Here is a 27,323-nt window from a genome sequence, read left to right on the forward strand (position 1 = left end):
GACCTGTGAGAACGTTACTGTATTTGTCCCACATATTCTAGAGCAGTGCCCCTACAGTTATCTTCAGTTACTATTTTTCACATATAATGAAAATTAATGACAGTTAATTATGGAAGTTCTCTGCACACCTAACAATAAGAGGAAAATCACTGCCTTCATTTAAGAGTGTGCCTAGGTTATGTTGCCCACCTTTATTTGTCATGTCTCACAGAAGCTGTGCTCTGTGTGTATTATATTTTTAAGTGGCAATTAGCTGTGAATTATCATCTTTACTTTTGTCTGCTTCCCACAATGCTACCGTTTTTCAGTCTTCTTCCATCTAGTGTGTTTATTTCTGTCTTCTAGGTTTAAAATGTGATAGTGACATTAATGACATTAAACTAGAAAAATAGGAAAGAAGATAACTGAAACCAAAAATTCTGTAAAATGCTTATGAAGTCATAAAAGGGCTTGGAAGTGTTCAGCTGGAGAAGTGAGGAATTTAACAGAATTATTCTTGCAGTCCAGATGAAAGAATGATCTGTTTCATAACTGATTGACTTTATAGGTTAGCTTTCCAAAGATGCTGGGCATTTCTCTTTCCTGGAAGATTGTGGGGCTAATCCAAAGCCCTGATGCTCGTTGGAAACTGATACTGATACATGCTGATGCTCGTTGGAAAACCTTTTTTTTTTTTTTTTTTAAATTTTGTCACTTAATTTTAAGTCAGGTTTTCAGTCTTACCTTTTTGGGGGGAAAAGTACCCTGTTGCATTTAGTGATCAGCAGCATGTCCCTAGAAGTTAGTAGCACGTGTTCTTAAACATAAAGTTTCTCTCTTCTTGCTGTCAAAAGTTTTGAGCCATGAAGTGTGTAAATGTGCATTTTGTAAGCTTTTCAGTAAAAGAGAACATTTAAAACAAACTTAGCAATTGTGTTTGTCCATTCATATATGAAGAAAAAGTGTTTTTGAAATGTGTTGAATTTCGAAATGTATAGGTTGGGAAAATAAGACTAATGTATTCAGATTAATAGGATAGCACAGGTGTATTTTAAGGAATTTAAGGATTTTAGTCCATAAATTATATTCTAAGGATTTGCCTTTCTATATGTACGTGGTAATTTAACACTATTGGTTTGTGTTGTTAAATTTGAATTTCTAACACTTCATGCTATTGAGAATAGATGTATAGTCTGTAGATGAATCTAACAGGGACTGGTTCCCTGGGTGCTTTATAACTTTTTAGTACTGACGTGAAAAAATTACAGATCTTGCTCTATGTGCTGTACACGTTTTTGGCTTTCCTAAATGTCTTATCTCTATGTTCTTCTAGATAGTAGTAATTATGTAATCTAATAGGAGTTTTCTCTGATATTCCTGTCGCAACCAGATATCTTTTCTAATAGGCATCCTGTTACTCAGTTTTTCTTTGTCTTCTGTCATTGCCTATGCCTTTCAGACATCAGATTATGAATAGAACAGAAACTGCCCAAACAATCCCAGATAGGACTGGGATAACTCAGTCTCATTTTTTTAAAAACACACTGTGTGTACTTGTCTTTGTCAAATTCTTTCAGCAGGTAATTTATTCATTTTGGCCACCTTTGAAATTTAGGACTAATTATCACGGTTTTGACACAAAACACCATACTGTCAGCACATTACCAGTTAATACCCATGTTTTGGAGAACTAGATGTTGAAAGGCATTTTCACAAAGTAAGGATAATGAATTTAATTAATCTTTTTTCCAAGATGTATATTCCGTAATGGTATCAACAATTCAAAAGGAAGAAACAACTCTTCAGAGTGCAGAAGACTCTTCAAGTGCTCAAACTGTCTTCCAATTATATTTTACATCGTGGAGGGGGGGTGTTTTGTTTTTCTTTTAATTCCTTCCAGGAACAGCACTTTTTTGTCTTTGTCTTAAATTACTTGCTCATTGTGAAGCTGGTTGAGGATTACCTCTGCTTAGACCTATGGAATACTCCTCAATAAAACATTTCTTTGAATTAAAAACTGAAATATTATCTCTCCACATTTTGAAGTGCTCTGCATCTGCTCCAGCTAGATGAAGAGAATGGAAAGACTTTCATTAATTCCTGTGGTATTTGGATCAGACCAATGTAGAAGGCCAATGTAAAGACAAGACTTGGGTTTCTCCGTAGTGCTGTCTTACTGTTTGAATTTTATGTTCTGCTCTCCTACCATATAAGATATTTGTATTGATTCTTTCTATGTGTTTTCAGAACACAAAGCTCCACTGGCAAAAATGCTTGGCCTTGTCTCACCTAACTACATCTTGATCTAGATTCCTTCTGTATTCTGTAAAGAGAAATGAGAATTTTCATCTCATCTTTGGGCAAATGCTTAAGAGGAGAGGGATGATCCTACTTCCAGATGTGCCTACCTTTTTTTATTATCTGTAGAGGCAGTCAAGGTGAAATGCTTAGACTTCTGATTTTAGATGTCTGAAAGTAGGTGAAATTAATCTCATTTGAAAATCTAGTAGGAAAATCTCCAGTTCCTTAGGCAGGTACCCCTCCCCATCTTAAAAAAAAAAAAAAAAAAAAAGTTTTGGTAATAATCAAAGAAAAAAGGTTGACAACTTTATAAGTTAAATTCGTCCTACTCAAGCTGACATCAATGGTTCTTACATTGCCAAGGTAAACTCACCTGTATTTTGTTTAAAGGAACTAGAAAAACACTTACCTTTCATTGTAGAGTCTATGGGCCAAGGGTGAATGATTATGAAATTATGTTTTTTGTGACAAAAGCAGATTTACACCAGGAGCTTGGCTAAGAGTTGCTTTTATTCCCATTAGGCTACCAAACAATATCATAAAGTAATGAATTTTGCTGACTACTAAATTAGTGTGGAGTCTGCAAGTGAAAACATTTTCTCAGTTGCTATTATTTCCACAAATATATTTTCCTTTCCAATTTCTTATGTTACCTATTTCAATAATTGGAATATGTGTTTCAGAAGAGTGGGAATATGAGTGAAAAGGAAGAAATAGCTGCTGCGATGTGTTGGTTCACTAAAGTTTCAATGGTTGGTTCAAGTCAGTTCAAAAAGTTTCAATGCCGTGTCTTCCAGAGTCGATAATTCAGAAGATCCAGTGTATGAGAGCTTAGAAGAGTTCCATGTTTTTGTCTTGGCCCATATTTTGAGAAGACCTATTGTTGTAGTAGCAGACACAATGTTACGAGACTCAGGGGGAGAAGGTAAGAGTTTTTCATTAGAAATTTATGCACCTATGTAAATTGAACCAATCGTAAACTATCACAAACAAGAGTCAGCTGTAACATATCTGAGTGTTTATGGGATAGCTGCTGCCTTTTTCGGGGGGGGGGGGGGGGGGGGGGAGCAGAATGATAATCAATCCATTTCTATTAGATAATAGTAAAAAATACTGGTTAATTATGTAAGTCTCACTGAAAATCTGTTTATCCTAGATATTTGCTGTTAACTTAATAACGACCAAATTACATAACACAATACATTTCTTACTGGGCTAGGTTAACAAGGTTCTAATTTTGCTGTGTTATTTTGGTGCCCCTTAAAACTCCGCATAAATCAATCTAATCTGACTTTGAAAAATTGAATGTGTATATCTTGGCTTTTTGTTTTTACTAACTCCTTTGCAGCCTCTCATTCAAAAGTTTCCAGAAAGTTTTATTCAGTTTGCACATGTGAGCACACAAATTTTAGATCCATATGTGGAGCCAGCTGGACAGCTGTCTGAGTAGGACTTGAATGATTAAATTAATCTCTCTCACTTTTTACCATGAACTAATAGAATACTAATTAATGATAGTATGTTGCTTAACTAAAGGGGAGTGTTTTGTTGATTAAAGGGGGATGTTAAACATGTGATGGAATCTACAGAAATTTACTTCTACAGGAAAATGCTGGGGGTAATTTCAGTTTCCATTCAAATTGTGAACTACAAGTAATGCTTGTACAATTGCTATCTGCTCTGACAGACTTGATCACTATTGCTTCATTTCCTCATAACTTTTCCTATCCCAAATTGCCCGCCCCCCCCCTTTTTTCTCCTTGACCCAATCTGATTCTGTCACAATAATACCAGTGTTTTTCTCACTGTTGGCCTCATGGACCAGCATCATCAAGTTACCCCACTTTAACTGTTGTATGTACAAAGTACAGGTTTTCAAAAAGACTAATAACTTGGTAAAATTTGGATAGACTCACCAAAATCTAGATTTATGCCTCAAAAACAATACTGTTCTCCGTCCCAAAGTCTGGGGACAGCAGACCTCTTCAAAGACAAAGTCTCTAGTAAAAACAGTGCATTGTTTGGGTTTACTTTTTCCTTATGCTCATTTTGGAAATATTTCAGCAATAAGGATTCATATTTTCACAGCAAAAGGAAAAATAATTGGTCAGAAGCAAACATGTTGAGAGAATGTTCCTGCCCAAACTTGCTGTTTTCCATAATTATATATGAACAAGTGTAGAATCTTTCAAAGGAAAGAGCTTTGCCCTTACAGATGCAGCATCCCATTCAAATTCTACTTGTAGAATTTTTTTAATCTTTCCTTATCATTATTAATATACACACATATACACATGCATACATCCATGATGTGTGTGATGACGTGTGTGTGGATTATAAACATGTTTGTAATGTTTCTTACAGAAATCTGTTAATGCAAGGCATGAGCAGAGTATGTTACCAAGAGAACTGATAGTGTGTTTACTGCTGATTATTAGTCAATATCCTTCTACCTAGAAGTATTACAGGAGGGTACAAATCTACATATGTGTGAGAGTCATCAATATTTTGTTATAAGACATTAATATCTTTACTAGTAAACAAATAGAGCAAGGAAAATATATGTAAGAGCAGAATGTTTTCATTATTGTTCTTAGTATATTTCCTGATGTTTTTATAATGAAATTTTACCTGTTGTTATGACTGTTTTCTGCGTTGATTACTCCACTTTAGGCTGCTCACCTGGAGCTCTGAAAATGTTGTAGCACAATTGTTACATACAATAGAACAAACGTTATTGTCTGTTCTTTGGCATAGTTAAAAAAAAAAAAAAATCTTATTTTTCATTGCAGCATTTGCACCTATACCATTTGGAGGAATTTATTTGCCACTTGAAGTTCTACCTAACAGATGCCACTGCTCACCTCTTGTGCTAGCCTATGACCAGGCCCATTTCTCTGCTCTTGTTTCCATGGAACAAAAAGATCAACAGAGAGAACAAGGTATGCTATAAACACAGCAACCCAAGGGTATCTATTGAATACAATACACAAAGCACTTTCTTCTACCTGTAGCTGTATTTATCTATCAGAAAGGAAACAATATCCATAAAATTTTATTGCTGCATTCTTAGGAGTCTAAGTGGTCTAATCACAAGACTGGGAGCCAAGAACTCTTCAGTCCTAATCCTTGTGCTATCCCTGTCTGTCTTTGGCACTTAAACCTTTTCTGTCAGTTCCATATATGTAAATAGGTATAATCATAGTTACCTACTGTGCTTCTGGGTTCTTGAAGGCCTTTATTAATTTGGGTTAGTAAAGTGTTTAGAAGATTAAGTATGAGTCAGATTACTAGTGAAAACTCACATAATGGAAAAATGTCTCTTCTAGTGTGCTAAATACACTTTTCTCATTTGAAAAAATTTACTTGAAATTTTTTTATCTCATCATCTTGCTGTCTTCTGTTTTACTTCGGAACAGTGACAACAAAGTCTGAGCAGATATTTCTGTGTCAAGTTTGAGCTTCCTGGATATGGGATTGGGAGTGACAAGAGCTTCAGGATTGGATTTGTTCCTGTGTCAGTAGCCTAGGAGCTAGCTATAGCTGCCCTTATTTGGAAGACCTGTTTGCTCAATAATAGAAAGCTGTGAGATGAACTCCTATCTGTCTTTGCTCCTTTTGTGGGGAAGGGAAAAGTGTTTTGCCAAAAACATGGTGAGGCTTTAGTAAAATTCAGTGGAGTTTTGCTGTTACGTATGAGTCCTCCTTTTTTTTTGCCTGATGACACTGCAGAGGTGTTTTAAATCCTTTATGAATGCATATACCTGTAAAGTAAACATGGAATGTGTGCTGGCTGTTGAGATCTCTTGATTGAGTGATTTTCATTTAGTCCTCCTTCCTAGAGAGTAGTTTAGAGGCAACTAAATATCCTTCATTTAATTCCCTAACCCTATGTGCATTTCATCTGATTTTGGATGTATTAGGCATTTTCCATGCTTACGAGACAGTCAGCATGCTGGAGCTGGGCAAAATAGAGAGAAAGACGTTCATTAAAATGAAGCAAAGGAGGAAAGAAACTCTTGAACAACAGATTTTGTTGTAGACATCTTCATGCAAGAATTTGACGTGTAGTTAAGTCATCCTTCTTGGAAGGAGCGGAGAGTTTTTTACATGAGGTTGTGTGAGATGGGAAACACTCTACAAAGGGTTGCATGTAGTATTGGCAAACTTTGTGTCGGTGAAGAGGAGACTGAATCATAAGACATTAAGGGAAAAAAAGGTTGATCTAGATGTCAGATATTCAATGGGAAAATCAAGCCAGTCCAACTATTCAGCCTTCAGTGGCACATAGCTATTGCAGGGATTTGAAGGTAGGTGCTTGGCAATAGGTCTGGCCTTTGCATTATACACTGGGACATTGCAGCTGCCTTCCAGCCCTCAATCTGTAGAAGAGCAGCCCTTAGGAAAATGCTTTTCACATAGGAACCATTTCCAAAGCAGTACACTGAGGTATGATGTGAAACACCTTGTGAGAAATTAAAGTCTGCAAAGCAAATTCATACCATTTTAATGCAATAACATGATATGAATGCAGATCGAGTTTTGGAGAGCCTTTTTAAGGATACTGTTCACTGTTGATGGTTGCTGATGATACGCTGCAGCCAGGACTGTAATGTCAGCATGCTATTATGTTAGCAGCTCCTGCATATATGTCTATGTTACAAATTGTACAATTGTCTTGTTGTAGAACATGCCTCCATGTCTTTTGGTCTTGATCCTTTTTAGGTCTGAGTTGTGTTGGTGATGAAACAAGACAATTTCTGGAGTAGGCATAGTCCATTTCTTCCTTTCTAACAATTGGGATTGGACTAGTATCAGTAGACTGACAGTAACCTCATTTATTTCAGGCACGTCTACCTGCCTTCATACAATACTTCATTATCACAGGTCTTACAAGAGCCTATGTGCATAAATAATTTGATTGAATACACAGAACTTAACTCTCTCTGCAATAACTTTGCAGATAGGGTAACCGCCACCCACCGAACCTTTTGCTATTGTGGCATACTCTAAGTGACAGGATTGACAAAAAGTAGTGAGGGGAAACTACTGTTCAGCTGCGCTGACCCTACCTCTCAGTATGTGTTAAAGTATTCAGTGATACAACTTGGTGCCACCTACTGAAATATTCCTAATATTACAAGCCCTTTATTCCTGTTAATTACACACTACAAGATGTTGGGTTTGATAACAAGGTGACATACTTGATTTCTTCCACAACTGCTAGCAATAATGTTAAATATACTTCTTGTGGTTAAAACTGTCATTCTGTAGGATTTTCCTACGCCTGTAGTTGCACAGGAAAGGTGCTGGGAGAGAAGAAGCTACCAAATATCCAGCACAGCATCAGTAACATTAACTATTGGCTTTTTTTCATGTATAAGTTCATCCAGGTTAATTACAAGGGCTGTTGAATCAAAATAGTACTTTTTCTGTATGATCTGATTTTACATGTTTTCCTGCAGGGCCTTGAATACACAGGCTTCAATTCTGTGGAGCAGCAGAGAGTACTTGGCATTAAGTGTGGGATGAAGGGAATGCTTTAGCTTTCAGCTGCCAAGCTGGTTGCTGTTAGAGACTGCAGCAGTCTAACAGCTAACACAGCATTGCTATTGTTCTTCAAATGCTGTGACAGGAAATAGATTGGCACAAGGATGCTCTAATAATGCCTATTTTTTGTACCTTGTCAGCATAGAGATGTTGGCAGCTTTGGCACAGAGGAAGGGAGAGCCACAATTGTTAAATCAGAAAACAATGGCACAGCTGCCACAGTACATGGCCAGATTTTGAACTATCAGAATGTAGCTGAGCTGCATTCTGATAGTTCAAATTAGAGCTACAACTTCGTAAAAGGAGCATCTCTGATAGCCAGGCTGTTCATAACTTATAGTATTTATACTCTAACCATGTAACTGGATGTCAGGAGCAGCATCTGGAGCTGTCTGAACTACTGCATGTATGTACATACATGTTTAAGCTGCTGAGAAGCTGTCTTGTGGAGGAGACAGTATGTCCTATATTTGTGCAATATGTGTGGTCAAATAAATGCTAATGTGAATGCCTGAAGTTCTGCTTTGGCATATAGTCATTTATGACATCATTTTGAGCACTACTATAAATGTATATAAAGAGAGAAAACATGCTAACATCCTATTGTCTGGAGAGGATTTAAAACACATTTTGACATGTCTTCTTTTTACCAGCACATAGCTGGCATTCTGACGGTCACCGAAGACCCTTTTGTTTTGAAATCCACAACGTCTGATTAAAAACCTAGAAATACTTCTCTATTTGTACAGGCTATATTTATGCAGGTGTTTTGTATCTTTGCTTAGAGCTTCCCACACTCCTGTGCTTTGTCAGCCAGTCAGCAGTGAAATGGCTGCCCACAATCAGTTTGCAGTAACAAGTGTGAGAGGTGTGACAGTGGTTTTTAACAGCAGTATGTCAGTATCTGTGTCAGCATTTTATTTTACCAGTATTTTCAGAAATAGTTAAAGTGTTCTTCTTTAGAGAAAATTAATAATGACACTTGAGGCATGAAGATGAGTGCTGGGAAACACTGTGACTTCACAGCACAGAAGGCAATACACCCAACTGAGGAATGGCATGAAAGTCCTCCCTGTGTGTCTTAAAACTGCCATGGACGAAATAGCCACTGTTACTTTTGACATATCCCACCTGTTGGCATTAGGACTTGTAGACCATGTTTCAAATAGTGTGGTTTCAGCTAGAGAGCACCCAAAACCAAGTGTAACCACACTACCACACCAAAGTTGCAAACTCTGATGTCGCTGGGCATCAGGAAGATGCTACGATCTGTTGGGTTTGCTTTAGAAATGAATGTGATGGATCCTGCTTGCAGTCTTAACATTAAAATACTTTTCTGTCAGGAACGTGGGGAAAATCCTACAAGAAACCCCAGCTATCAAACAGAATTCCCTGAGAGAGAGGAAATCTCTTGCAATGAGACCTGCTTAAATGGATGAGGGGAAGGCTGTGGATGTTGTCTATCTAGACTTCAGTAAAGCCTTTGACACCATTTCCCACAGCATTCTCCTGGAGAAACTGGCTGCTCGTGGCTTGGACGGGTGTACTCTTCGCTGGGTAAAGAACTGGCTGGACGGCCGGGCCCAAAGAGTGGTGGTGAATGGAGTTTACTCCAGTTGGCGGCCGGTCACAAGCAGTGTTCCCCAGGGCTCTGTGTTGGGGCCAGTTCTGTTTAATATCTTTATCAATGATCTGGACAAAGGGATCGAGTGCACCCTCAGTAAGTTTGCAGATGACAGCAAGTTGGGTGGGAGTGTTGATCTGCTTGAGGGTAGGAAGGCCCTACAGAGAGACCTGGACAGGCTGGATTGATGGGCCAAGGTCGATTGTATGAGATTCAACAAGGCTAAGTGCCGGGTTCTGCACTTGGGGCACAACAACCCCATGCAACGCTACAGGCTTGGGGAAGAGTGGCTGGAAAGCTGCCCGGCAGAGAAGGACCTGGGGGTGCTGGTTGACAGCCGCCTGAATATGAGCCAGCAGTGTGCCCAGGTGGCCAAGAAAGCCAATGGCATCCTGGCTTGTATCAAAAATAGTGTGGCCAGCAGGACTAGGGAAGTGATCGTGCCCCTGTACTCGGCACTGGTGAGGCTGCACCTCGAATACTGTGTTCAGTTTTGGGCCCCTCACTACAAGAGAGACATGGAGGTGCTGGAGCGTGTCCAGAGAAGGGCAACAAAGCTGGTGAAGGGTCTGGAGCACAAGTCTGATGAGGAGCAGCTGAGGGAACTGGGGTTGTTTAACCTGGAGAAAAGGAGGCTGAGGGGAGACCTTATCGCTCTCTACAACTACCTGAAAGGAGGTTGTAGAGAGGTGGGGGTCGGTCTCTTCTCCCAGGTAACAAGCGATAGGACGAGAGGAAATGGCCTCAAGTTGCACCAGGGGAGGTTTAGACTGGACATTAGGAAATTTTACTTTCCTGAAAGGGTTATCAAGCATTGGAACAGGCTGCCCGGGGAAGTGGTTGAGTCGCCATCCCTGAGTCACCATCCCTGGAAGTATTTAAAAGACGTTTGGATGAGGTGCTTAGGGACATGGTATAGTGGTGGTCTTGGTAGTGTTAGGTTTACGGTTGGACTCGATGATCTTAAAGGTCTTTTCCAACCTACACGATTCTGTGATTCTGTGAATGAAGATAGAATTTTAAAACTCCATTACTTTAGCAGATACTTTTTGCATGAAGATGGTAGTGCTTCATAGCAACCTCAGACTATCCCTCAGAATGAGTATACAGTTTCCATTCAACTCAGAGTTTGAAAAATAATAGTTAACATATTTCTGTGTGAAGATGGAGACAGTACATGACATAATGTGTACATTAGTTAAGACAACAGTGACATGCTATAGACAATCAGCTCTAAGTTTTTTGTACTTAGATATTAAGACTTTAATAAAATTGAGTATCACTAAACATTTTTATTAGGTGTATTTTCAGTATCAGTAGAAACAGCCAGCTTTAAAAAGGATTCCTTTAAAATTTGTTTATAAAAATGATTATTTATTGAACTATGTGAAAACGAGTTAGTTTCAAGCTGTCCTTAGAAAAGAAGCTCAAATTTACTTTTTGAGTTTTACATCCCGAAGAGACTGATTTAACTCTCTGATAGTTCTTTGGTCCAGGCTTCCCAACATGACCTGCCTCAGGATCACATTCCCAGTTCTCTACCAGGCTGTACCTGTGAGGTCAGGTGCTACCAGAAGTGGAAGGGTTGTGTTGTAAACTTACAATGCTAAGTTGCCTTCTTCTTTTAAATGGTTGACATATTGCATCGTAAGGTCAGTTGTGAATCCAGGCAGTACCTGCTAGTAATTCAGTTAATTGGCAGAATATGTGTTTTCCTTGGGAAATATGATCAGTTAATTGTGTTCTCAGTTATTCCAGCAATAATTTCATTGAATGCAGCAGGGTAAGCCCTCATATTACACCAGTAAGTGTTAAAACGTGTATTCAGTTGTCACCTCTGCTGTACATTTATACATTCTTGTGCTTCAGGAGCTCGCTTTACAGTGTATTTTGAACTGTAGAGTTAGACTCTCTGCTACTTATTCACATTGAGTTTCTTTAAGGAGCTAAATTCTCTTACAATATTAATTTCTGTGCTTGCATCTTACAGTGGTATCTGCAACTAAAGTTGATTAATCTCAAGCTGTTCTATACTATATTTGCAGTTAATATGGGGGAAATATTTCAAGAATTACCTACTGTAAGCAGCAGGGGGCAACATTTCCATTACTTTTGTAGAGGTTTGACCTTTTTATTTCTAGTCTGCAAAGATGAAAATATAGAGAGAGACTTTCTGCAGTTGTTGTCAAACTGTCTGAACCAAATACTGACTTCACTGTGTTAATCTAAAATGCAGATTAAATTTCCTGCATTGTGCTAGGTGAGGAACCATATTTAACCAAAAATGCTGCACCTTTGTTTTGACAACATATGTTTCCTGAACTGCAGAAAAGTATATAAACAGCGTATAACCAGTAAGTGCAATCAGTTTTCAGTAATTCAGTGCCATAATGTTTGGGTGATTTCTCCAGGTTTCTTTGCCCCTTGGCTTTGCTGGAATGAACACCTAGGCAAAGTCCTTAAGGGTTCTAGTCTAGAAAATTAAATTCCTTGATTGGTTGTCAGAGGAGCAGCAGTGACCTGCACTGTGCTGAGGATCCCACCCAGTCCCTCAACAGCTTTTAGGTTTTTTTTCTAATGAAATGGAAGCAAATTGCTGGCTTTAATTAAAGCTGACAGTGTTTTCCTCTTAGTTTCTTGCTGGTGATGGATGACAGACACTGTAAAATCAGAGTGCAGTCCCTGCATGCTGAGTATAAAGCACAGTCATTAAGATATGTGTCAGAAGGCAGAGCCCTAGCAGAGAGGGGAAAGGACAGAAGAGCCAAAACAGCTGGACAGTAATGCTGGGATTTAACAGCAGTAATGGTCTTTTCACTACACTCAAGACAGGCCGCAAACTGACCTCTTAAGCCATATATATGTTGATCTATGCTCCCCAATTATGTTAATTCACAGTTTGAGTCCAAAATCTCTGTAACTGCGTTTTGCTTTGTTTCTTAATGCTGCTATCAATATATTTTTGTTTCTTTGACAGTGGAAAACAAAAAGGTACTAAACTGAAAAGACATAATTAACAAGTATGTGCATCTGTGTGAGAGACAGGCAGGAATATTTCAACTTTTTATTGCTTTCTGCTATTCTAATGGCTCTGTCTCCAGGAAATGTTTATTGTGCATTACAAAATGGCAATGTTGGTCTCCCAGAGGTCTCCCCTCCTCCACAGGTGACTATCTTTCACTCCAGGAGCAATCAGTGTATTAACCTCTCCCTCTCCTCTTCTATTGCACAAACATCAAAGTAGGGAAATGGAGCCCGGAATAAATCATTTGTGGTGCTCTGGATGAGACAATTCTGCAGCACACTGAAATTCTGTCCCCCTTCTTCAACCAGTTATGCTGCTTTTCACAGCTAAATCCATTTTTTTGTCATTTTTGTTCCCCCCACCCCAATCCTTGTTTTTTTTCTTCAGCGGTGATCCCCCTGACTGACTCTGAACACAAGTTACTGCCTTTGCACTTTGCGGTCGATCCTGGGAAAGACTGGGAGTGGGGAAAAGATGACAATGATAACACCAGACTGGCCAAGTAAGATCTTTCTGTAACTTTACTGTTAAGCAGTAAAATGTCTTAAGACATACCTAATTGAAGTATTGGGAGAACTGCTAACAGGGAGGGCTTTGTTCATGTTCTCTGGTTACATGGGAGAAGACACGGGTGGGTCTCCAGCTGATGGTCACAATTCAGGCTGCTGTTACACCTCTCCCTGTTAAAAAGTATTGCTTTTTCTTTCAGGCTTTTTGACTGTTTGTTCCCTTCTTTTTTCATCCTTAGTTTGATTCTATCTCTTGAGGCAAAGCTTAATCTTCTACACAGCTATATGAATGTAACATGGATACGCATACCATCTGAGACACGGGTAAGGTAAACTTCTCCCTCGGTCTAAACCAAGATGAAAGATACAAGGCACGACACGGTGTTGTGTAGGGTAGGCTGCCTGGACTGGCCAGCTGCCTGGAAACACCTAAGTGTCCTAGCAGTGGGGACAAGTCACTCATAGCTCATTGTCATTGCGATCAGGCTTATAGATTTTTCTAGTTATTTGTTTTAATAACACCATTGCTTGTATATTTTTGCAACTCATACTCTGTTCTGAAATGTATTTTCTAGCTTAATCTTTCTGTTACTTATTTCACTAGTCCGTGTAGTTCAGAAAAACCTTAAAATAGACCTTTTCTCACCATTGTTTTCTCAGAACTTTGGCTTGCTCTCCTAATGCCACTGTTAGGTCACCAATCCCAAGTCCTTTTTCTTTCTGAGAATACATTTGCACCCCTGGACAGCTCCCAGTTTAGAGTGGCTGACAAAAGGCCACAGACTGGCGCTGAACTGGAGCCTGGTTCTTTCAGAAAGCTATTTTAGAACCATGCCCAGCTGGCACCTAGTCAGCTGCAAATTTCTCTGCAAATTACATTGACTAGATTGAGGGGTTAGTCTGGAGGCAAAAGGTTGCTAGGAGAGGATGGAGGTGATTTAGACAGCCTACACAGATGGGATTTGAAAGGAGGAACAGAACACAAAAGGGGAAAGCATTTAACAAGCTGCAAGAAGGGAAAAATCCATTTTTCTACAGTTTCTACATTGGTAGCTACCACATCAGAAAAAGGAGAGGCAAAATGGTACTGTAGTTGTAAGCTGTGAGCCTGAAACTTGTGGGACCTGGGTTACCTCTCCCTGCTTCACACTTGCCACATGAGCATGGTCAGGTCACTTTAGCACTCATTTCCTCCTTTGCCAAGTGGGGATTACAGCTCTGCTCCGAGCTGGGTGGTGGGATGCTCAGGGATTCCAGAGAGAGAGAGAGGACATTTAAGTACCCAGGGACAAGAAGCAGGCATGCATTTCTATACTGGAAGTATATACATCTCCAGAGCTTCCCCCCCCCCCCCCCCGAGTCATTATGGTTAGTTAAATGTTTCATATTTATCTCTAGCAGATTTTAGCTTGCAGGAGTAAATGAACAGAGCCACATTTTAAAGTATCCTAGGATCCTCGATATTGCATTTTCCAGAAAGATGTTTTATCACCTTACCTAAAATATAAATTGGAACTCAAGACTTCTGACACCAGTTTTATCTGCACTGTATTTCCAGTAACAATGAATACACCTCATGGTATTCCTCAGTCTACTTGCTTAAGTTTAATGTTTAATATTTCAGGCAAGATGTTTAGCTCTGGTGCACCGTACCTTTGATTTTCATGCACCAGAGACCTGAACAATGAAGAAATTAATTTAAATAAGTTGGGTTTTGAACATAATGAATTTTGAAATGCTGCTACATACAGGTTTGTGTGCTGCATCCCCCTCACCGCTTTCAGCAGAACCTCATTTCCCTTCCATCACAATATTGTCCGTTTCTTTCCATGCACTCTGTCTCCCCCCTGGCTGAGAGACAGCTTGTATTGTAGATTCTTCTTACTGAATGGCTGATCTCTGTATGCTGGCCAGCCACTCAGCTGGTCAACACAAGCAGGGAGGTTGTGCTGCAGCCTTCCCCTCAACAGGAGCACTAACTCGCATCTCTCCATTATTCAGACACTGATTTTCAAGGAACCTCTGAATGGCTGACTTCTGTTCTACAAATGTGCTTGAAATGAGCCAAAAGCTACTGTAGGAACAAGCAAGATACATAGTCAGCACAGTCGAATAAGCTTTATTTGGTGAAGAAACCAATCTAAAATGTCAGTGCATAAATTAAAAAGTACATTTAAAATCAATGTCAAAAATCTATATTGGATTTGGGGTTTTTTTGCACCCAGTCCCTGTATGAAACTGATTTTGCTGTATCTAATTATAATTACTTTTCCATAGCAGGCCCCTTTGGCTCAACCAGAATCCCCTACAGCTTCAGCCGGGGAAGACGTTCAGTCTCTGGCTGACTCAATGGACTCGGACCGAGATTCCATCTGTAGTAATTCCAACGGCAATAATGGCAAAAACAGTAAAGAAAAAGAAAAGGACAAACAGAGGAAAGATAAAGACAAAACCAGGACAGATTCAGTTGCCAATAAAATAGGAAGCCTCAGTAAAACCCTGGGAATTAAACTGAAAAAGAATATGGGTGGTCTTGGAGGCCTGGTGCATGGCAAAATGAGCAGAGCCAGTTCAGGGAATGGAAAAAATGGTGACGCAGTAGAGAAAGTCAAAGAGAAGAAGTCTAAGTCTCGAAAAGGGAGCAAAGAGGAATCTGGACAGTCTGCGAGCACTTCTCCATCTGAAAAGACCACTCCATCTCCAACTGACAGAGCTAGCAACTCACCCATTGAAAAGATGAACACTAAACCCTTCTCTGACAAGCAGTCTGACCCATGGAAGTACAGCACTGACGTGAAACTCAGCCTAAATATTTTGAGAGCTGCCATGCAGGGTGAACGAAAGTTTATTTTTGCTGGCCTTCTTTTGACCAGTCATAGGCATCAGTTCCACGAGGAGATGATAGGCTACTACCTGACCAGTGCACAGGAGCGTTTCAATGCAGAACAGGAACAGAAAAGAAAGGATGCTGAGAAAAAGGCTGCACTGAATGGGTCATCTAGTAGGAAACTGGAGCCAGAAGCATATTCAAAAGAAAAATTAGAAACGTCTCCTCAGGATAGGGCATCACCCGTCTTGCCTCAAAGCCATACAACTCAACTGGTTTTAAAATTTAAAGATCGCACTAGTCCCACTCCTGGGTCATTTTCTTCACCTAGTAATGGTGCTAAGAAAAGTGGACCCATTCCGGTATCTGCCCACTATAGCCATACCCCACCTGTTCAAAGGCAAAGTGTCATCCATTTGCATGATGTCAACTCCAAGCCATCGAGCTTCCAAGATGATACCTACAAGCCAGTGGTTGGCACCTTAAAAACCTGTGCCACCTATCCCCAACAAAACAGATCACTGTCTTCTCAAAGCTATAGCCCAGCCCGGATATCCGGTATCCGTACAGTGAACACAGTGGAATCGCTGAGCTATGCCATGCCTACTGAACATAAGTCTCAGACATACACAAATGGATTCAATACTGGTGATATTAGAGACTGCTTAGAATATGCTGATGAGGATCCTCCTCAGACCTGGTTGAACAATGATAAAAATCAAGGCAGAAGCACAGTTTGCCCAATATATTCCATCCAGCAGAACCGCTGTAAGAAGGAGAACTGTTCCTTTTATGGTCGTCCTGAGACTGAAAATTACTGTTCATACTGCTACAAAGAAGAGTTAAAGCGCAGGGAGAGAGAAAGCAAGGGACACAGGCATTGAGGATTCTTCCGTGACTACTTAGTTTTACCATTTTCTTACTTACAAAGTAAACAGTGTTGAATTGCAGTAACAGGAATCCTTAAAAAAGAATAAAGGATTGATGAGTAAATAGTGTCTAGCTTTTCGGTTTTCCGGGGCAATGAGGAAATGATAGAATTAATTTATCATAAAAAAAAATATTATTTCCCATTTTGTCAGTGTCTTTTTTACATATACTGGTAAGCTGAAGGGTTGTTTACTCCTTTGTCAGTGCTGTGTATATGTTTGGTCAAAAATTTACTAATGGTGCCTGAATTTACACTGACATCACTCAGGTAGTAGAATGATAGGGGAAAGTCATAATACCGGAGATGTGGTGTTGTAGTAGGGTAGTATCTGCCTTGCAGACATTTGAAATTCTATAGCTATTATGAGAGTATTTTTTCCTCAGTAAAACCTAAATTTTTCATAGTCTTTTTTTTCAGGAGGGTAGTGATTTTGCATACTGCACATTTTTAACATGGCAGCATATTGCATTGCTACTAATGTTTGTACTCACTTTAGTCTGAAATTGAATGATTCTGGGAAAATGGGAGTGAAAGGTCTGAATTCATGAGGGCTGCAGCTCTTCCTAGTTTTAAGTTCTTACCAGTTATTTCTACATTTCCATAAATAAGTAGATTTGAGCCACTTTTATTTGTACTGAATTTTTAAACAGGTTTTATAAAAAATGCATTATGATTTGCAAGACTTGATTTGCAAGACTATGATTTGCACGTCACAAAAACCCCCCACATAGTATAGTTTTGGGCACCCAAATTTCAGTAGTATTGTCATCACTGTTAAAATTGAGAGAAATTTTTAAATAAAATATAAAAATTTTATTGGATTTGGAAAATTTGATGATCAGCTAGGAAATTTAGGATCATCTTAGAGCTGAATGAACTGCTTGTCAAAACAAATGTATTGCATCAATTGATTCCCTTAGCCATTGCATGCATTTAATCATTATTTATTTATTCATTCCTGTCTCAACATTATCGAGTGATAGTTACTGCAAACATAACTACGTCTGAGCCTTTCTTGAAGACTGTTGGCTCCACCTATTTTTGAGCCTTCTCCTAGAGTGAGTTATGTACCCGCCAGGAGGTTCCAAGATGGATATAAAATACCTCCAGTATGAATGGCAACTCCTAGCGCAGATTTGCACAAGTCTGATATCCAAATATTTACATAATATTGCAATAATATTTGCATAGTATTTGCAATACTTTTGAAAATAAAACTTTGCTCATAGAAACAGTTCTGTAAAGCAGACACCGCAAATACTGTTAAAGTAGATGTATGACATTAGGAAGTTTTCTTGAATATAGTACTTGCTGGTTTTGCACCCCTCCACCATCAACTGGCATAATGTAGTAAGACAGATCTTTAAGTGTTGTTACACTTGCAAGCAATGGCTCACTTACTGTCTATCTACATTTTTTTTTTAAAAGAGCTCATTTTCCACAAATAGGTGAAGTACTTCCTTCAAGACTGCTTACTCTGCCACCTAAAGGTGCAGAACGTGAGTTCTGCCTTACTCATTATGGAATAGCACTTTTCTGGCCCACACAGGAAAGATTCTTTGCCAAAGAGTCTTTGTTTCTGATTCTTTTCTGCTGTACCCCAATTTTTACTCTTGACATGGGTGGAACCATTTCACTTGTGTACAGTTAATCCTAGTTAGCTTTGAAACCAAGCCTAAAGTAGTCTGTGAAACGAGATACACAAACTTATGCTGACTTGTACTGGCTTTCAGGAAAAAGCACATAAGCTTTTGCTAAATGTAATTCCCACTGAAATTTGTGGAACTGAGCACATACTTAAAATTTACCATATCTTGGGTTTTCTGCTGAATGGGAGGCTTAAAGAATAGTTTCAAAATAAGTCCATTAGCCACTCCTAAAAAGTCATGGTCTTTGCCGTGACAGCTGTTCCATGAATCCAGACCTGTACTTCATATTTCTTGCCGTATACTGAGCATACACTGAATGTTACTGCATTTGCATTCCTTCATAAAAGGGAAGTACTGGTATGCATAATGAGAGGTTAAAACTCCATTTGACTTCTGTCCTTAAGGTAAGCACATTCTAAAACCCATGTCTCCGGTTGCGTACACTGGTAAGCAGTGTCCTTTTTTGGTTAACTGTTGTGATTACATGTAAATTCTCATTGCCAAAGAAATCTGTGATTGCAGATTATGCTAAAACAAGCCAGATCATGTTAAAACAAATCAAATATCATACTTGATTGTATTTGTTGCTGAGACTGAGAAAACTGACAGGATAAAACTTCATTAAAAAAAAAAAGAAATATTTAAGAATTCTTAGAGCATTAGAGTAGCAGTAGCATTTGATACTCTGAGAATTGTTTCTGTGTAAAGTTGTGCTTAAGAAATATTACATTAGCAGCAAACTACACCAGCCCGCGTATTTGAGTCAGTTGTATCCTTTCTGAATGAGGAAAAAAGTAACAGCACATATGTAAAAATAAGCAATTACCATGAGAATTTGCCATTTCCCATTTTTCAAAGGAGTTGTTTCTATAGTATGTTTTTAAGATCGACTATTTGCAAAAGAGGTTTACAGTTGGTCAATATTTAGATAAATTACTCTGTTCTAAATTATTGAATAGATTGTACCTGTATGTTAGATTATTTTGAAAAATTACTTGATCTTCTGAATAATAATAGGCTTATCTGTGTAGGATACCAAATTTCAGTGTTCACTATCATCCTCAAGTCACTCAGATATTTCCATAAATATTTACCACTACTGGATTGCTCATTTTAAAATACCTGTTATATGAAATACTGACAGAACACTATTTAGTTGTGCCTGTTTCCTCAGAATCCTTTTCTTGGTATATCTTTGAATAATTTGCTTAATATTGCTGTTTTCTTTTAGAAGTCTCTTCAAATACCCCACTGTTCTCTTGTCCCTTAACATTTGATATTGAAAAGAAGTTGCAGGCCTACAACACAATTTGCCAGTTCAAATCTACCCATCTTTTCCTAACAGTTGTCCTTTTTTCTGGATAAGTAGTACTGTGAAATTTTTGGGTTTTTTTTTTATTTCTGAGCTATGTGTGGCAGTTGTCTAAAGGGGATACCAGAGTTGGTATTTAACAGTCCAAACATGCAGAAACCGTGCCTCCTCCTGAAGAAGTGATTGTCCCATTAAGAGAGGAGTCTAGCTATAAGAGGAAATTTTCTAACTATTTTTTTCAGAGAGAATTCCAAACTGCTCATGAGTTGCATTCACCAGCACTGAAAGAAACTGTGTCATTCCTTAGCTAGGTGTGAGAGGGAATAATTTTCAAATTTATTTTTCTGTTGCACTAAATGGCTAACCTTTGACTGCTGTTTTGGTTTATTTTTCCCTGCATTGAAAGCGTATGTAGCCCACAGGCCAGCAAGGTCTTTTCTGTGCCCGATCTGCCCACTCTATACCTTCCAGAGCTTGTTAGAATTACCACCGAGTCCTAGCTGTACAGAAATCAGTTTTGGTTTTGGAGGACCCTATTCACTTCTTCTGTTAGCTCAAGTGGCTGCAATACACACGCATATTTTTGCATTTGTATGTGCTTTTTTCCCCTCTCTGCTTGTTAGTGATTCAACAATGAGCACTGTTGTCCAAATTTCAAAAGTGCAGACTAAATCCTGGGTAGGCTACACCTTCCCAGAATAGATCCAAAATCACCAGGAGATATTTAGGTTGGAGGAAGCTGGAATTTTTTTAATGTGTGAATGTGCAATTTTTCTAATTTAAAAAAGGCTTAAACCTATTATGCAATTTTTTTACTTTGTTCATAAACTCTGATACAAAGGTCTGTTCGTAACAGAGGATGCCTGTAATACATAATGGGTTTCAGTCACACTTTATATTAAAGTTCCATTTAAAGTGCTTTGTAAAGAGTTAATAAACTATTGCTAGACTTTACAAGTATTTTTTCGGATGTGGGTATCAGTTGTAGCATATGGCTAACAAGCAGCTCATTCAGAAGAAGGTGATGGTGTAGGTTATCAAAAGTAACTTCAGATATTTTGGATTTTAAAACAATTGATTAACCTTTTGTTGTTATGGTTCATTAAGCTTTATAAATGCAATGGAAATATAGTGTGTGACCCAGCTTTCTTACGGCAATTAGTTCCTTCTTCCTAAGTCAAAGGTAACGTTAAGGCGATCAGTGACAGAAAGATGCTGTACTTGGAAAGTTTTGTGTTGCTTATTTCTTAAGAAGTCTAAATATGCCAAGTGAAGTCTTCAGAGTCGTCTTTTCTAAAATTGCAAAACTCATGATGAGCAGTATTACTCGATACAGAAAGCATTGAGGAGAGACGCTTAACGTGGCTTTGCGCAGCATCTGACTGCAGATCAAAGCAGTCTGCTGAGGCAATACCAGTCCTTGTACATATAGGCATATTCAGGGTCATCTACTGCTCGTGTGATGAACGTGTAGGTATCAAAAAATGCACAGCACAGATCTGACAAAATACTGCCCTCTAACTGTGTGATTCTGCAGACAGTTACACTGGTGCTCAACTTCACCAATATGAATAGTCTCCCTGACATCAAGGAGACTGCTTATTTTCAGAAACTTAACATAACGGTTAAGAAAAAGCATAAATGTTTGTGGGATCAAGGCCTGAGCCTTTAGCCAGTGTTTGCTCCCCTCAGGCTGCCTGGCGTTACTCTTCCAATGAGAGAATCAGTGAGGATTTTGCCTGAGGAGCAGAGGGAAGCCTTAGGCCTCTGGGCTAAATCTGCTGGCCTCTGAAATCTGGAGAGAATCCTCTTAGTAGTGGGGGCCTTAAACCAGGTGCTTCATGGACACCCAAAATACTTGCAAGGGGGACGTGAAAGTAAAGTACGAGCTAGTAAGGGAGTAAGGTCTTCATAACACTGGGAATGTTTTGCACAGGTAAAACCCATATGTTAATAGAAACCAAAATAATCTCAAATAAACACAGGTCCAGAGAAGCAAAATAACTGATGATGATTGTAGATGGCTTTTCAGCTTAGTGTATTTTAAGTCTCTGTCAGTGTATTTGAAGAGTATTTGTTTTAGGGTACGGCAGCTTACGCAGAGGATCACCAAACAGTATATAGCATAGAATTTAACTTATTTCAGTAACAGACACTAGTATCTATTTTAATTTGCACATTAATTTCCAGTGTATATGACTAAAATACTCTATTGTTAAAAATGAGAGGAAAACAACACAAAGGTGTTTGTAAGTATGTTCTGTTTGTAGACTTAAGGCTGTATTATGTTGGAATTTTACAAGCCAAGTTTAAATTGTAATATAGAAATTATTTTTATATTATTTTCAAAATATGCTACAGAGCAATATTTTGCGCCTTTATTATAAACAGGGTCATCATTTTAGTAGGTTACCTTCAGAAATGCTGGTAGAAATTAACCATGAAAAGAAAGCTTTGTAAATGTACTCGTTGTTTCTAACTGCTCTGTCTGTTGTGCACATCTATATCTAATGCGAGTTGAATATACAAATTTTTTTTAATTGAAAAGCTTTAAATTTTTCTTTATATATTTTGGTACAACACTATTCCTCCCTATTTAATTCCATTCTTCCTTCCAGTCCCTACCAATAGCCACTTTTATAAGCAGCTTCTGAAAAAACATTCATCTGGAAAGTTTTCTTACCAAATGAAACATTTCTGCACAGATATTGATTGACTTGGGACATTCATAATACACTCTGAATCCATTGGAGTAGGATTACTTTGCTTTTTTTAAAAACAGAATCAGAGATTTATTATTCCTTCAAAATGAAAATCAAGAATTAATAACCAGTGCAATCATTTAGCATCTGTGGGAAGAAAATCACTCTAGGTCATAGAAATGTCATCCTCTAATTGGCAGATACGTTGTGTCTTAATATATAGCAAATGTGCGTTAGCGTTTGACAGATTAAAGTGTTCAGATTTTATTTCTTCATAGTTCTTTGTACTGTACATATCAATTACTGATGAACTGTGCAAAAAAGACTTTGCAAACCAATGCATATGTTAAGTTAGGAGTCAGTGTAGTTTTTAAAATTCCATAAATTTTGTGGTTTATTTTGTTTGGGTTTGTTTGTTTGCTTAAGAATTACTATTAAGGTACGTCCTGCAACCAAAATTTTCGAATCTGGATGCCTAACATTAAGATTCTGCATCGAGTTTTCTCTGAATAAATAGACTGGTTTTAAGATGTACTGAGCATCTATTTCTGTGAGAGCAAAAGCTTTCTTGGTTTCAGAAAATCAAGTCAGCATTACTCCAACACATATTCAGGGCTTTTCTTTATTAGTCTACACCTCTTTCCAGTCAATGGAATTTACATTTTCTCTTTAGCAATTTTCCATGTATGAACAAATAATTGGGCTTATTCATAAAGTGATTGTTTGAATATGGAGAGACTTGCCTTGTACCAGAACACCATATAATTTTCCATTTAACTGCTGCATCCTTAATGGGGCTAGTGTATTCCACTGATTTTTGGGGGGATATACGACCTTTTTTCCATGGATATCACGATCACTCTGTTCTGTTTATTTGGGGGTTTTTTCCTCTCAAGTGGATATGCTGTTCTGATTGCTGTTTTATCTCCCATTACCTGAATGCATGTACTGTACCAAGAGAATCGAAATGGCTGAGGCACGTTTGCACTGTGGAACATACGATATGGGTAAAAGCCACCATGTTCCAAACAGCCTTAAAATTGTGACTCTCTGGGGACTGAGAGTCCTTAAACTGGATGCAGCCTCTGTCCCACTTCCTCATTTAACCATGACTGTAAAACGCTCTGGCCTGCTGTAGTCTACGTAACTGTAAGCATATTCATCTGAATAACCTGTAATCTTAAAAGAAATTTTTCTTTAAAAGATTGTAATTCTTTGATAAGTGTCAGTGTGTCAGGAAACCTTAGGCAAAAGAGGAGATGTGGTAAAAATACAGAGATAATGATAGCTGGCGGAGTAACCAAAATACTAAAAAGAGGGGAAAATAGGTAAGATGTATCAAAAACTACTTCCTGTCAAGACTGGAAGTTTTGTAGATCTTCCTATGTTCTAGGAAAACAGAGAAATGTTGTTTTGCCATTCATCTCTGCATCTAATGTAGTCTCTTTCTTTGTTGCAGAGGTTTGCTACTGGGGAAGAAGGGAGAGAGAAAAAAGGCAAGTTTTCTTCCCTTCTTAAACAAAGCAAATTCTACTCTAGTAGCAGAATCATCTGAGATTGCAAAAATATGATCCAGTGTTAGAACTAAACAGTGCCTAACTCTTGTGTGTGAGTTGTGTATTTCATTTTCATTTTGCCTCTTTCAAATGCTGGTTGTTTTTTTTAAAAAGAGGGGAGGGGGGAAGTTTAAAGAATATACTTGTGTGACAGTGACCCAGTTCTTCCTTTGTTCACATGCAAAACCAATGTAAACATGAAAACGGAATTACACTGGAGTTGCACTTTTCCTCTCAGGCAAGCTGAGAGGTAAAAGCCACCTTTTTAGGTAAATCCTATGTAACTGCTTTGCCACAGAATAATATTAGAACCCCTTGGCACAGAAGCTTTGCCTGATGAAGCCTGACAGTACGTCAGAGCTTGAGAGCCATGGCCAACCTAGCCAAAACAGAGTAAGCCTGGTCATTCTTGCCTTTAAAACAGATACAGTTCATTCTGGCCCGTGGTGTCTGAACAGTATCTTTGGAGTAAAGATGAAGTGGAACACTGCCTTGTTGTCATTTGCCTCTAGGTTTAAGTAACACAAAGCCTCTTCCCCATGCTTTTGATTAAAATATGCAGGAGACGTAGCAGCAAAACATGGCATCTCGGGCTCAGAGAATGCTCTACGTCTCCTTTTAATGGGCTTGCAATCAGGTATGAATTGAAACACAGCCATGTGGGCGTGATAGAAGCGCTCTCGTCTCTAAACTTTGCAAATTGTGTGCACTTATGTTTTAATACTAACAGAAATTAAGCAATGATTTTATTGTTTATTTGCTCAAGATTCTGAGTACTGTAAATACGGTCTTTGTATAATGCACAGTTCGTGTACAGTACAAAAAATGGTTTTCCCTTGGAGCCGCTCAAAGAGCTTTGCATGCACGTGATAGCAATCTCTGTTCATTCACCATAAGCCAAGGAGAACAAACAGGATTTAAGCCTAGATTAAATAATGAGTGGAATTAGCCACACAGACCTAAGCAGCTAGGAGTCCCAACCATAGTATTCCAGGCCAGCTTTGACAGTTTTGTATAACACTCTATGCCAATGATCTAGATTAGGTTTGTGCTCTTTCCTGGGGAGGAGCAATTACTTCCGTGTCTTTTCCAAGCCCGTTGCTCTTACCCTGCTAACTCCTTGTTGCAGTTGTAATGTGCCAGTCTTACTTCAGTCTTGCTTCATTCAGCTATGAAGCAGTTTTTCAGATCTGCATAGAGCTCTTGTTTTCTTATTGGAATCCATCTAGGCCTTTATTTTGCATTCAATTTTAAGACGTAAAATACTGTTATAAACTTTTCATAATGCCTTGAAGTTGACTGTTGTGTGGCTGAAAGACTTTGTTCTCCTTGGAAGGCCTTGTTCTTCCTCATTGATTCTTGCGACTAACATTTTGGTGTGGAAACAGTGGAATGAAACATTGACAATATCAATGCTGTTTACATGTATTTCTGCCATTTGGTATACTTTTATCTTTTTTGTTACACAATTCTGTTTTGTTAAAACCCAACGCCTCTCAGATACAGGCAAATCTTGAAGGACAGTCTGAATTATTATACGCAAAATGTATATGTAGCTAATTCATCGTAACTTTACTATTACTATTGTATAACATGCCCTCCCCAAATTGTTTGTACACCTTTTTTGCTATTGCTAACATTTTTCCTTTCATCTTCTACTTCCTTAGACAAATTCTAAAGCTCTTTGTCCTTAGAGCCTGTGGTAGATTTTCCAATAAAGAAGATTTGGCTTTCTCAGTCCAGTTTGCATATAGAGTGGCTTGTCTCCCCCAACAAGAATTAAAATAACACAGATGTCACACCCTTATTTCATAGAAGTTCGTTTACTCATTAACTGAGGGTCTCTGTTCAATTATAACCAAAGCTAATTATATAGAGTTTAAAAAATCAGGACAGGTAATGTGACTCTTTCTAATCACCTAGAAAACAGCATTTTTAAAGCCGTAGAAATGTACAATAAATGTATTTGTACTTGAAGTCCATATTTCAAAGAAAGATAGTAGTTGGCTCTCACCAGGGCTTGAGTAAATGCTAATAAGGAATAAAGCAAGTCTCATTGATTTTTGTTGGCTAAGAATTCAGCTTCCTGGTAGTCATACCGTCCTTCTCATTTTTCAGAGTTTGTGTTTCTTGTTGTCTTCTATAAATTTATACTGTCTTAGCAAAGAGATTTAGGGTTTCAATAACCAGTATAATAGATACAGCAGAAATTTATTTAACACTGAAGTGACTTTTCAGGTTTCTCCTTGGTTTGACCATTTTCAGGCAAAACTTTTATCCCGTATGAAAGGAGTGAATTTATCTTTTCCCATTCCCTTCCCTATTCATAATTTAAAGACGCAATTGGTTGCAGTCACTTTTGTCTGCAAACAAAACAGTTGGTCATTTTTAAGCTGACTGCCATATCATGTTTAAATCCATTGTTCAAAAGAAACAGGAGCATTAATTAACGTTAAAGGATAATGAATATTTTTTGTTGTGAAAAGTGTGAGTTCTTGAGAACCTTTTCTACATGCAGTTTTCATTCAAAATCAATTTAAATGTCATTTTTAATCTGATCCATACTTTGACAAAGATGATGTGTAAGAGCTGTTTTTAGCAGTTGGATTGTTACTTTGTAAAGTATTAAAGCACTAAACCAATTTTTGCAATAGGTAGTAAAACTTGCTTTTGTTTTGAAAAACTTCCAGTTATAACTGTCGCACTTTTTATAGCAAAACTGTATTTAATTTCTTTCTTTTATGAAAGATTACTCAAAGTAACTGATAGCTCTGTAATCCGTGTGAATTCGCTTCTCCATTATTTGAAACTGAGAGAAGCTATAATGCCTATTCAATAAAATTAACTTATTTCTAAACTATCCGTTTGCTTGAATTCTTGTTTGTGCTTTTTGCGTACTGCTCACTGTTATGCTGGGGGAACACTGAAGCCTCGGAAGGAACCGCGGGGCATGTCACAAACCGGGGGCGGGTGGGTGGGGGTGGCGTAACTGGCTCATCACAAGCTTTCATTCTGCTGCCATAAAGTTCACTCAAGCTTTATTTCAAGATTAGTTTGCATAAATTGGATAACTTTGTCAGTCTGAGGCAAAAGCCAGAAATCAGGCGCTGCCAGGCCTGTTCAGCTTTCGTTTCTACAGCGTATTCCTAGTTCCCAGGCTGCCGAGGCACGAGGCCCCTCCACGCCAGGAGGGGCAGCGCTGCCGTGCCGCTGTGCTGCTGTGGTACGGGCTGGGCTGTGGTCGTCGTCGTCGTCGTCACCGTCACCCTCCTGGGGAAATCGATGCCTCTCTAATCAGGCGGCAGACAGCGTATTTGTCAAACGACTACTTTTGAACCACAGTGTTTCTTCGGAGAAA

At 38.5% G+C, this 27,323-nt stretch overlaps 1 protein-coding gene across 6 annotated transcripts in view; it reads left to right on the forward strand.

Moving 5' to 3' along the window:
* Positions 1–16,842, forward strand: part of OTUD7A (OTU deubiquitinase 7A) — a 148,237-nt gene extending 131,395 nt beyond the window's left edge. For 5 of the 6 annotated variants that reach the window (XM_075505823.1, XM_075505824.1, XM_075505820.1 and 2 more), the window contains 5 exons: positions 3,078–3,205; positions 5,073–5,222; positions 12,867–12,981; positions 13,228–13,312; positions 15,266–16,842. In XM_075505823.1, coding sequence (XP_075361938.1) covers positions 3,078–3,205; positions 5,073–5,222; positions 12,867–12,981; positions 13,228–13,312; positions 15,266–16,699 — 1,912 coding nt within the window. In that variant the 3' untranslated portion in view covers positions 16,700–16,842. The remainder of the gene's footprint in view (positions 1–3,077; positions 3,206–5,072; positions 5,223–12,866; positions 12,982–13,227; positions 13,313–15,265) is intronic. The other variant, XM_075505826.1, reaches the window with a different exon arrangement.
* Positions 16,843–27,323: the final 10,481 nt, after the last annotated feature.

Source organism: Mycteria americana, chromosome 6 (genome assembly GCF_035582795.1).
Source record: "Mycteria americana isolate JAX WOST 10 ecotype Jacksonville Zoo and Gardens chromosome 6, USCA_MyAme_1.0, whole genome shotgun sequence".
NCBI classification, from domain to species: Eukaryota; Metazoa; Chordata; class Aves; order Ciconiiformes; family Ciconiidae; genus Mycteria; species Mycteria americana.